General features: G+C 41.4%; 1 protein-coding gene across 4 annotated transcripts in view; it reads left to right on the forward strand.

Annotated features, from left to right (window-relative positions):
- Positions 1 to 7,918, forward strand: part of LOC146780087 (uncharacterized) — a 145,569-nt gene extending 137,651 nt beyond the window's left edge. For 2 of the 4 annotated variants that reach the window (XM_085636716.1, XM_085636717.1), the window contains exons 7-8: positions 4,404 to 4,448; positions 5,865 to 7,918. In XM_085636716.1, coding sequence (XP_085492842.1) covers positions 4,404 to 4,448; positions 5,865 to 5,953 — 134 coding nt within the window. In that variant the 3' untranslated portion in view covers positions 5,954 to 7,918. The remainder of the gene's footprint in view (positions 1 to 4,403; positions 4,449 to 5,864) is intronic. The other 2 variants (XM_085636719.1, XM_085636718.1) reach the window with 1 other exon arrangement.
- Positions 7,919 to 12,512: the final 4,594 nt, after the last annotated feature.

Here is a 12,512-nt window from a genome sequence, read left to right on the forward strand (position 1 = left end):
GTAATGAAATGCGTGGTAAAGAAATTCATAGTAAAGATGCATTTGTTGTAATACTTGCGATTTAACAGCATGCATGGTTCATGCCACGTTGTAAATGCTGTTTCCATTTTTAGGTCTCGCCTGAGCCAGCGCATGCACTGATCTGGCAAGACATTTAGTGAGTGGGCTTTAGAAATCCGACCACAAGCTTTTGCTTGTGGCCTAAAGCTTATGGTTACGCGCGCGGGCACACGCACAGCCGCCATCTGCTTTTCCTATCTCTTCCTCATTAAGCGTCATGTGCCATCTGGCTTTCCTCGTCATGGCTCATTAAACTTTCAGCGCGCCACTCGATCACTTTCACTTTCGCAGCCGCGCGGCCGCCTCACTTTCACGGCTGCGCTGCTCTCTCACTGTCTGTGTTATCGAGGATTTACCAGAGGCTTGCAGTGCTTTATTCTACGACACACCCAAGTATTTCACCATCTCTTCTGCTTACTGTGACAATGTTTTCATTGTCTTGTGCAGTGCTATTATTCTCTGTGCCAATGCTGTTCTGTGTGCCCTTGTTCCCTAGTTAGAACAATTCAAGTAATATGCTTGCACTGCACGGTGTTGCTTTGTTACCACTTCTTCAATCGATTTGCCCTTTGTCGCCAAGTTTTTATATGCCCCCTATGCCTGCTTTCTTGTCTGTGGAAGCCCCACTCCTTCGCCATGGCTGTCCCTGTGCTTTTTTCTCCTCTGTTTGCCTGTACTTGCTCTGCTCACCATAGAGCTTATTTCAGTGCGTTTCTTTTTGTTCGTTTTGACTCAGAAGCTTGAATTACATTGGTCACTCCTATGTTGTAATGATATGTATATCTGTGTCATCTCCGCCCATATACAGCTGATCACCCCCAGCCTGCCGCCTCCGGCCCCGCTCCTGCCCAGCCCCGGCCATCTCTCCCCACTCTCAGCATGGATGGCGAGGGCTTCACATCCCGGGCAGGTGAGGCCCCGCGCCTCCCGGTGCCTCCAGCAGCCGTGTCCACCAGTGCTGCTGCCAGCAGAAGCGCCTTCCACCGCCCCGTCGCAGCAGCTCCTTCCAGGAGCAGCGCGCTGCAGGCAACCGCCCCTTCCAGAAATTCCCCCAGCTCCCGTCCAGCAGCCCTTCCACCCAGAAATCCGTCAGCTCCTGAGCAGCAATCCAAGGAACCGTCTCTGTGCAGCAAGAGATAGCACTGGGGCGTGCGCGCTCCCCTTCGCCCTCTCTGTTTCTCATCTATATATTTCTCTCTCTATTCCCCCTCGCTGCCCTCCCTTCCTCCATCTCTCGTTCATCCACCCTCGTTCTATTTCTCGCTCCTTATTTTTGTTGTTTTTCTTTCGTTATTCATTTAATTTTCTATATCCCTATCTCTTTCTACACTCGGCTTCTTTTTATTTTTCTCAATTTATATTTGACAAAAAAAAATCTGTTTCTATTTCATCAGCTCTGTCTATTTCTAACTCTCTCCCTTTCTATATTCTTCTAAACCAAAGAACAGACTCACCGTCTTTCTGATTCCATTATTCATCTCCAATCACGGTCTTTCCTTTTTTATTCTTCAGTCTGTCTCTTTTCCTTGCTCCCTTTCTTGACACCTATGTTTTTTGTACTACCTCTCAATATACATCTCTTTGTATTTCTTTCATTTCTTCATTTTTCTTGTTCTATATTTTCCCACCTTGTTATTCCACATTTCAGATTGGTGCAGAGCAGCACTTATAAGTAAGGTATCCTAAAACTGTAAAGTAGCAAATACCATCAGGTTCCCAGCACCTTGCTACCAATTGTACCAAGTTGCATGTTGATGCTAGCTCATGTGTTGTGCCTCCAACATGGCTGACTCGGACTTTCATTCTTCTAGCCCCATATTTGTCTGTTGGCACGTTTTTATTTGAACTACTAACATCCAATATTTAGCAGTGAACACTACGGAAGAACAATTTATTACTGTTCAATGAAAGTGGTTAATCAGGGTATTCACACTAATATCATCACACTTGCATAGTAATATCCGAAAAATGTGATACCTGTCAGGTGGGATATTTTGGTAGGCGATTAGTATGTTTTGGGGTCTGGCTCGATAGCAGAGCTGTCTACAGAACATATTGTTGGCATGAATAATATTAATTATGGTAACAATGGGTTTTGCAGACCGGTGTGCCTAGATCTTGCACACAGGTATGCCTATTGGTACCGATTATTTGATATATGCACAGAGAGGACTTTGACTTCAAACTGTGTAAACTGTGCACAAAAGTACACTCGCAGGTCCTTTGTTCATAATAACCGACACACAGGATGCATTTTGCAAGCTGTATCATTAGGCCCTTGTTTACATACCTATACAGGCAAGGTACATTTAACTCACCAGTATATCACAATCACCTTTGTACGAAATATACCACAATCCAGGTGCAATGTGCTCACTAGTGCATCGCAGTACCCTTATTTTATACCCCAATTTGGGTGAATTGTGTTTACTGGTACATCACAATGCCATTTGTTTATATTACAACACAACCATGCTACAGTGTGCACACTCGTACATCACAATGTACTTTTTTTACACCAGCCACTGTCAGTGGCACAAGGTCTCTCTCTCTCTAAATCTCTCTCTCTCACTCTCTCTCTCTCTAAATCTCTCTCTATCTCTCTCTCTCTCTCTCTCTCTAAATCTCTCTCTCTCTCTTTAAATCTCTCTTTTTCTCTCTCTATAAATCTCTCTCTAATTATCTCTCTCTCTCTACATCTCACTCTAAATCTCTCTCTCTCTAAATCTCTATCTCTAAATCTCTCTCTAAATCTCTCTGTCTAAATATCTCTCTCTAAATATCTCTCTCTCTAAATTTCTCTCTCTCTAAATCCTTTTCTCTCTCACTCTGGTCGGTTGACATGCTAGCTGTCTATTTGGGAGTAGGACATAGCAGATACTCAACAGTTACTATGTAAACAAGCATTGGCATAGCCAATAGGTCTCGCTTTTGGGACCTTATAAGTGTTTAGCCATGCAACAGGTCATGTTGTTGCACCAAGGATATTGTGCTGCATAACAAAACACTTATAAGGTCCCAAAAGCAAGACCTATTGGCTATGCCAATGCTTGTTTTCTTTTAATCGTTAAGCCATGCTTTTCTAAATTTATCATGACCTCCTCAAATATCCTGTCATGTTCACACATATTCTTCCCCACAATCAAGATATAGTTCTGGAAGCACAATACCTGTGACATATCTCCAAAAATGTGTGTCTTGAATCTTCATGTAAGTTGGCCTGATGATAGACAGCAGACATATCCAGCACACTAAAAGTGCACCCACCCCCCCCCCCCAAGGTCTCTAGCATCTCAGATATGGTGGGAAGGGGTTGTCTGTCCACCCAAGTTTGTTTTTTTTAAATCACACAGATCTATGCATAAGCGAATTTCCCCTCCTTTATTTGGTGCTATTACTACCAGCGCCAACACTCTGTCACCTCAATGGACTCAATTATTCCTTGATCTAATACGCTTTTTCGTTCTTGGCGCAATGGGTCTTTCATCATATTTGGAATGTTTCTTATTTTGTGGACTGCAGACTTAGCTTGTTTTTTTCAAAATTATTTATTTTAAAATCCCTTGTAATAGGCCCAATTCCGGTTTAAACACCTTTGGATACTTCCTTTCCGCATTGTAATGCTACTCATTAACATTCCCTATATTTAACTTTCCTGTTACCATCACAGGTTCTTTAGCATTTGGGTTTATAATGATGTAAAAGGTTTTCCATTATTCTCATATTATTGGTACATCATAATATTTGATCCCTTATTAATAAGTCAATTAATTACTCAAATCGGCAGGACAAAGCTAGACCTCTCAATGTTGCCACATAAGATGCAATATCTTCCTGAGTCTTTTGTACTCTTGAAAGAATTAATGACGTTCAAGGACTACGTTGGTTTTGGGTGTAAAATACAAATATAACATTTGAATAGACATTTCATATGCATTGCTAGGTTGGCCATTCCCCATTCCTAGCGATACCTCAGGTAAGTCCTCATACACTCTTCTACCTTCCATCCGCAAGTGACGAAGTAAGAAGGCTTACCTTCTCGCTGCATCATACTTATAACCTCAAATTTCAAGCACATATGTAAAAAATAATTTTTCCACTGTATGATTGGATCGCCAGGAGTAATTAAAAATGGTGAAGGAGATGCTATGCTTTGGTCTGCCACGGTACCTGCAAAGAAAGGCAAATAAAAACTCAAATATAAAAAATGCATTTCTAATTCAATACTGTTGTTTCCTCTTCTGCTCTTTTTTCTCCCTCCTTCACCTTCAACTTAACAACTTGCCTCTAATGTTCATTAAGTACGATATCCTTTCTCAGTGTTTTTTTTTCTTCTCCTCAAGGCAGTCTGTTCACCAGGAAGGCATCGGAGACCTGCAGACATGAAGGTAAGGATGTACACTCATTGTTTTCACTTATTCCCCACTTTCTTCCTAGTGCCCAGCTCACTCTTTTCATAGCGCACATCGCCCAACCCCGACTTCAGCAGTGTACAACTTGCACTCCACAGAGCGGCACTCTACTAAGCCAAAGGGCAGTGCACGCGTGCACACAATCATCGACAGACATGCTCAAAAAGATCCATGCAGGCTACACTCATGAGCGTTGAACTTGTGCAGAAAGCTGCTGTGGACCGCGCTCGTGAACATTGAACTTGTGCAGCTAGCTCAAGGATAAAATTCTCTCGTGAAGATCCGTGCAGGCCATTCTCGTGCATAGTTGGACTCATGCAGAATCTCGGGTCTATGTGAACAAGCAAGCTCCCATTCTTTTGCCGTTACTGCCGGTATACACTACGTGCACAAACTCAGGCTCGATGCCTGGAGCGACTAAATTAATTTAATTTTACTTTGCCCTCAAGCAAATGATAGCATACCAAACTCTTCTTCTCCTATATTTTTTCAACCCTTGCTTCACAGGAGTTACACACCACTCCCTCATGGTTCAACAAGAGGAACATGCCCAAGTCTTCACAATAAATCTCCTTACCGGTCTCAATATACAAACCACTCTTGATGTCCCACCTCATAGAATGTAGAGACGAGCGCAATCGCTATCACTTTCCAGTGCTCTCAGCAAACTTCAGTGCTGAGTTGAAACACCTCATATGCCATTTCCAGCCTTATCGAGGGGTGGAGATTTCCTCTGCCTGTCCCCTACACAGGATCCCGTCGCCATGTAAAAAGTTCCTAAATCCAGGGTTAATTTATAGTTTTATGTTGCATTGACATCGCCAGTGTATAATACTGCAGTTCTCCTTCTCTCCTTCCTGCAGCTGCTATCCCTGCAACTGCTGCATCCTACATTCCGATTGATGTCATCTGGTCCTCTAAGCGTCCAGAATTCTACACTAAGGCTGCAATATAAGTTCTTCGAGCTTTGGCATTAGGAATGAGCCCTGAATGCTAGGGTTATGGAGCTGAATCCTTAGACCTAAGGCGCTACAAATTGATAAATGTTGGGAGCTAGGTCTGTAGGAGTAGATTATGAAAACAAGGTTATGTAGATGAATCCTTTGAGCAAGGGGTGTAGAGGTGGATCATCTGAGTTAAGGATATAGTGATAGATATAGCAATAGTAAAACATTCTCATATCAGGGGCAAGGGTGGAGAATCTTCGGAGTGAGGACTATAGAGATGGATACATTTTGAGAGCTAGGGTGGTAGCAATAGATTCAATCACATGATTTGCAAAGACGAATCCTTAAGAGTCAAGGCTGTAGAGGTGGTACCTGAGAGATAGGGATGTGAAGGTTGGTGCAATTCTACTCAATCTTACCTCTATCACTTCTTTTGTGTTTTCAGCTCATCAGAACGAATATGATGCAGTGACGCAGAATGAAGACTCGAAGTCTGCAAAAGATGAAGTTTTCTCTGGGTATCAAGGTATCTAACAGACTAACACAGAACGCCTGTGATGGCTACTGTGCAGCTAGGAAAAGGCCTAGTATATTTTCTCACTGCTCCCAAGCTTACAAGCCAGCAGCTTGGACAACCCTCAGTACTGCTTGAGATCCTACGACAATGTGGATTGTGGCTTTGATGGGTAGCTGCATCACAACAATGCTCCAGAACACAAAATGCCCTTTTCCATGTGAACCAGTGTGCTAACCGCTACTTACAATAGCATCCCAGCAGTGCTCTTTTTTACACAAGATTACAAGGAGATGTCTTGAGTGTGCTCATCACGGTTATAGACTGTACGACTCTGCTGTTTATGTGAGCTCTCGATTTCATCAGACTACCAGAAGATGGCTCGAGCATGCTCCCCACTGCACCAGACTCTTGAGGAGGCAGTCTGAATGGAGTCTTCTGTTATATGAGACAATTCAAGGAATAAGGCGGAGGAGGATCACCTCTGTTCTGATTTATGCAGTATGAACCCACACTTGATGAAACAAACTGAATTTCAAAAGCCGCCAAAGCACTAACCTATACAGTTTGTTTCATACCCGGCAGCTGTATGGTTTGTTACTCTGTACAGTATTGCTGGAGCCATCACTGCTCTAGACTTTGTAATATGGTCCACCTTTGCTCCAGACTCGTGGTTGGACTGACAAGCACAGCAGACAATATTGTTAACCCACCACAGCACCAGACTGGTCATCTCAGCCCAAGAACTACTTGCTATTCACAAAACAGTGACATTTCCCACATATTCTCAGTGGGCTCAAACCTACATTCATTGTCCAAAATGAGGATGAACTTGAACCTAAGGAGCATAGGATAAAGCTGATAAGGCGATCAATTGAGTTGCATTCCCTTAGCCTCTTTTGTTCAAACACTGTGATGGAGTGTCTCAAAAGGTTACGGGCAGTCAGTGGCTTTTGTCGGCAACACTGTGGACCATTTATTGCTCTTCCTGTTGAATGACCCCATAGCCTCTTATTTGTATATAGTGCTGCAGAGGGCCTTCCCTAGGGCCTGCTGGGTCATGGTACAAGAATATAATTATACTACATGTTTAACATAATAGGTTGATGAATACTTGAAACTGTAATTATGAAATCTAGATGTATCTGTATAAATCACAAATCAGACATGAAGTACATTGGGTTCCTGAAACTTAGTCTGTTTTGAACTCATCCTATTTCTCCCACTTTAAAGGCCTGAGTCCAGTAATCTAGTTAATTCTTTGGTTACGTTGCTGCCTTGCTGGTCAAAGACAGTGACTGAATAATCTGGTCAGTTGCAAACCAGTATGATCAAAACCTCATGCACAGTGAAGCTTTCTCCAGCCCCAGCTGCATTGCTGGTGCTATAGAAAGCAGGCACATCTCCCAGTCTGCAAGGGAGCACAAAGTCCCAGCGCTCACGCCAATCCTGATGCTGCTATCATGCCGCGTCATGATTGGCCGCAGTCTGGGAGCCTGTCCCAGAAGCAGGAAGAGCGCGATGGAGTGGACAGTGGAGGCGCCGGCGATCAGATACGTTTATTTTATTTTTTATTTTTTTATTTTGTCCCTCTAAACCACCCCGAAATCCCTTCTCCGGCCGGCCTCACCACTTTGGCAGTGGACGGGCAGCTGCTGCCTGTAATAATAAAATGAAAAAGCTGCTCAGCTGTAATAACGTATGGAGCTGAGTTGTGACATCATAATGTTTGCTGCCCAAACCAGCAGACGAGATGAAAGGCAGATAATGAAGCATCATTACAGTTGCAGTCAAACAATTTTCTTAGGAACAGTTTTTATAAAATGACCTCTGATCAACACAATGAAGAGGTTTATAGCAATTTTATTATTTCCAAATTGTTCATTACAGAAAAGAAAGAATTTCTCTGCATGTTATTGCTCATTGCGAAGATCCCTGTTTATTCTGATTTATATTAAACTGATTCTAATATGATTTTTCACAAACTACTGACTACTGACTACTTATTTGTTCTAATTTCAGACTACAGATTCTGCTTTCATTCTTCATGTCTACAACCATATTACCTCTTTCATACAAAAGAGTAGGACACCAAAGATGTAAGCGGTTAGTCAGAGGGTGATGGTGATAGTGTGAGCATGTATTTAAAGTAACAGTTCCGCCTACCCGGTGTTAAAAGGATATGAGGGTCACCTCAGAGTTCTATAACCTCTATAAAGGAACACAACCTTCAGTCAAGTTCCTGTATAAGGTAACAGAACACCTCAGTGACTTGCAATATTGTTTTAATGTACGGAAGGGGATACTTTCTCCCATTTATAAGTTTTATCTTTACCTGCATATCTACTTACGCAGACGTACCTTGCAATGTAGTGGTGAGGTTGATGTGGTGGATGAAATACAAATGTCATGAAATATATTGCATATGATAGTACTATACCAGACAGATAAATCGAAATGGTCACTAGCTGGAATGTATGACGGAACTACGCATGCCATTACCACGCATTCCTTTACAAACACATCCATCACCACGCATATGCCTTTACCATGCATTCCTTTACCACCCACATTTTTACCATGCACATTCTTTTACCACACATTCCTTTAGTACGTAAATGTAAGTATTTTGCAAGTAAGTATACAGCCTTCATATATATATATATATATATATATATATATATATATATATATATATATATATATATATATATATATATAAGAAAATCCTCCCAAAAGGAAGAAGCAGGTCGCACTCCAACAGCTTTTCAAATGCTTTTGTTTATTTCATCATTCCATAGTTTAGCAAAACCAATAGGTTGACCAACGCGTTTCGGTATACTCCGATACCTTGCTCACGGTCGTCGTTTTTACAAATGTTAAACAAAACTGTTTTAAATAAAGATAATTGAAGGAAGTCCCCTGACAACAATTTCCTGTTGCCGCCCTTGTGGTGTCCCACAGGTTTGTGGGTCTTGTAGTTCCCATTAGATCGTTCAACTGAAATGCATTTAGGCATTTAATTTTTTTATATATTTGTTATTGTCCTTCTGTTACCTTTGCCTGTTCAGAATGTTCATCGTTATTACATCACGTTAAATTGGGCCCTTTGGTGGGCTTTGTGTACAAAACTCTTCAAACTAATACAACCGGCAAATGTATTGCAAATTTTTCGTACTCAATTTCCTTTTTGTCAGAGTACTCGGTTACTGTTCTCATCATTTCAGTAGAGCCCTCCAGTGGGCTTACGCATAATTGTTTGCCCCTTCCTGTGGGTTGGTATATTTTCAAAGGTGTATGTGCAGTTCTTCTGATTGATTTAATCCATAAGGAATCATGGACCGCAAATTTAAAATATGACACGATTCTTTCTGACGTAGTGTTTTTTCCCTATTTCCACCTCGAGAGCTCATCGGTACTGCTTCAATGCCATAAAATCTCAGAAGTTTCCAATTGGCATTATGATGTATTTCCATATGTTTAGCTATGGCATTGTTCCTGACTTTGTTTTTTGTCGCTCGTACATGCTCCAATATACGTTTTTTCAATTCACAGATGGTGGAACCCACATATCTTAAAGGGCAAGGACATTCTACCACATAAACTATATATTGGCTCTTGCAAGTTATCAGAGTCGTAATTTGCCAATTTTTGTTGTTTGCCATCTTCACATCCCTTGTTGGCTTAGCAATTTCACAGACTTTGCAATTGTAGCATTTTGTGAAGCCAGTTGTACGTAACCAGGATTCTTTAGATTGTTTAGCTATGAAGTGGCTGTGTGTTAAACGATCCTTCACGCTCCTTGCCCTTCTGAATGTTATCACTGGGTGGCCACCCATTTTTTCTTTCATCATGCTGTCCATTGTGAGAATTTTCCAATTCTTCTTCAGAATGTAAGTGATATCTTTCGCTTCATGGCTGTAATCTGTAATTAATCTTATAGGCTCTTCCGTATTGTGAAGTTCTTGCTGTTTGGGGATTAAGCATTCTCCCCTGGTTTTTTGATTGGCTCTGTTCCAGCTTGTGATTAGGCTTTTTTTAGGATATTTTCTCTGGATGAATCTTTGTACCGTGTTGCCACTGTGTTTTAGCCAATCTTCCTCTTCACTGCAGATTCTCCGCAATCGAAGAAATTCTCCATATGGTATGCTAGAAATTGTGGTTGGCTGGTGGAAACTGGTTGCTTCCAAAGTTGTGTTGGTCGCAGTGCTTTTGCGATGTAGCGTTGTTGCCAGACGATTCTCTTTTACATAAATTTCCATATCCAGGAAGACAACTCGTTCTTTGCTGAGATTGCGTGTGAATCTCAGATTGGGTGTACTGTTATTTAGGATTGTATAGTACTCTTCAAACTTTTCCTCCTTGCCATTCCATATAATTAAAAGGTCGTCTATAAACCGAACCCATGTGACAATGTGTTTGGTATATCGATGGTGTTTAATGTTCCAGGCGATTTCTTGTTCCCACCACCCCATTACCAAGCAGGCATAACTGGGGCTGAAGGAAAAACCCATTGCTGCTCCGTTACGTTGGCGGTACAGATTATCACCAAACATGAACACATTGTTTTGTAGGCAACATTCCATCATATCCAATAACATTTTGTTATGTTCTTTGTAATGAATATTTCTGTTTTTTAAAAACCAATCACAAGCATTCAAACCTTGAGTGTTGAGACGTTGTTGGAGGACCAGGCGCATGTCTCCTAAAAAAACCCTCCTTGAGCTTTCTGGGGTTGCCCCATTTTCCCCGTCACTTGGGTCAGTTGAAGCAAGCGAAGAGAAGCTGCTGGAAGTGGTTGAGTATTGAGTAGAGTCCGTTTGTTGTTTGAAAGGGTCATATTTTCGTGCAAACAAAGGAGGAAATATTGCTTTGTGGGACACCAAAATGTATATAGAGGAAGCTCTATCACAACTGAATAACCTAGACTTCTATGAAAAACTGCAGACTAACCCAACTATAGCCATCAAAAGGGATTTTGACAAAAAACTCAGAACATGGGTAGCAAAGAATTTGCTTGATGAAGATGAATACAATTACCTCACGGTGGACTTCCCCGTCATTGCAACCATGTATTTTCTTCCCAAAATACATAAGGACCCTAAAAAACCACCAGGGAGACCGATCTTGTCGGCAAAGGGTTCGCTCATGGAACCAGTGGCCAACTTCATTGATTACTTCATCATGCCATATGTAAAAAACCTCAAATCATATATCAAAGATACTTCAGATTGTTTGAGAATTCTACAAAATATCACGTGGTCCAATACTTATTGTCTTATTACCATGGATGTGGTAGCATTATACACCACCATTGATAACACTCAAGGTTTGAATGCTTGTGATTGGTTTTTAAAAAACAGAAATATTCATTACAAAGAACATAACAAAATGTTATTGGATATGATGGAATGTTGCCTACAAAACAATGTGTTCACGTTTGGTGATAATCTGTACCGCCAACGTAACGGAGCAGCAATGGGTTTTTCCTTCAGCCCCAGTTATGCCTGCTTGGTAATGGGGTGGTGGGAACAAGAAATCGCCTGGAACATTAAACACCATCGATATACCAAACACATTGTCACATGGGTACGGTTTATAGACGACCTTTTAATTATATGGAATGGCAAGGAGGAAAAGTTTGAGGAGTACTATACAATCCTAAATAACAGTTCACCCAATCTGAGATTCACACGCAATCTCAGCAAAGAACGAGTTGTCTTCCTGGATATGGAAATTTATGTAAAAGAGAATCGTCTGGCAACAACGCTACATCGCAAAAGCACTGCGACCAACACAACTTTGGAAGCAACCAGTTTCCACCAGCCAACCACAATTTCTAGCATACCATATGGAGAATTTCTTCGATTGCGGAGAATCTGCAGTGAAGAGGAAGATTGGCTAAAACACAGTGGCAACACGGTACAAAGATTCATCCAGAGAAAATATCCTAAAAAAAGCCTAATCACAAGCTGGAACAGAGCCAATCAAAAAACCAGGGGAGAATGCTTAATCCCCAAACAGCAAGAACTTCACAATACGGAAGAGCCTATAAGATTAATTACAGATTACAGCCATGAAGCGAAAGATATCACTTACATTCTGAAGAAGAATTGGAAAATTCTCACAATGGACAGCATGATGAAAGAAAAAATGGGTGGCCACCCAGTGATAACATTCAGAAGGGCAAGGAGCTTGAAGGATCGTTTAACACACAGCCACTTCATAGCTAAACAATCTAAAGAATCCTGGTTACGTACAACTGGCTTCACAAAATGCTACAATTGCAAAGTCTGTGAAATTGCTAAGCCAACAAGGGATGTGAAGATGGCAAACAACAAAAATTGGCAAATTACGACTCTGATAACTTGCAAGAGCCAATATATAGTTTATGTGGTAGAATGTCCTTGCCCTTTAAGATATGTGGGTTCCACCATCTGTGAATTGAAAAAACGTATATTGGAGCATGTACGAGCGACAAAAAACAAAGACAGGAACAATGCCATAGCTAAACATATGGAAATACATCATAATGCCAATTGGAAACTTCTGAGATTTTATGGCATTGAAGCAGTACCG

The sequence above is a fragment of the Triturus cristatus genome, chromosome 12 (assembly GCF_964204655.1).
Source record: "Triturus cristatus chromosome 12, aTriCri1.1, whole genome shotgun sequence".
Classification (NCBI taxonomy): Eukaryota; Metazoa; Chordata; class Amphibia; order Caudata; family Salamandridae; genus Triturus; species Triturus cristatus.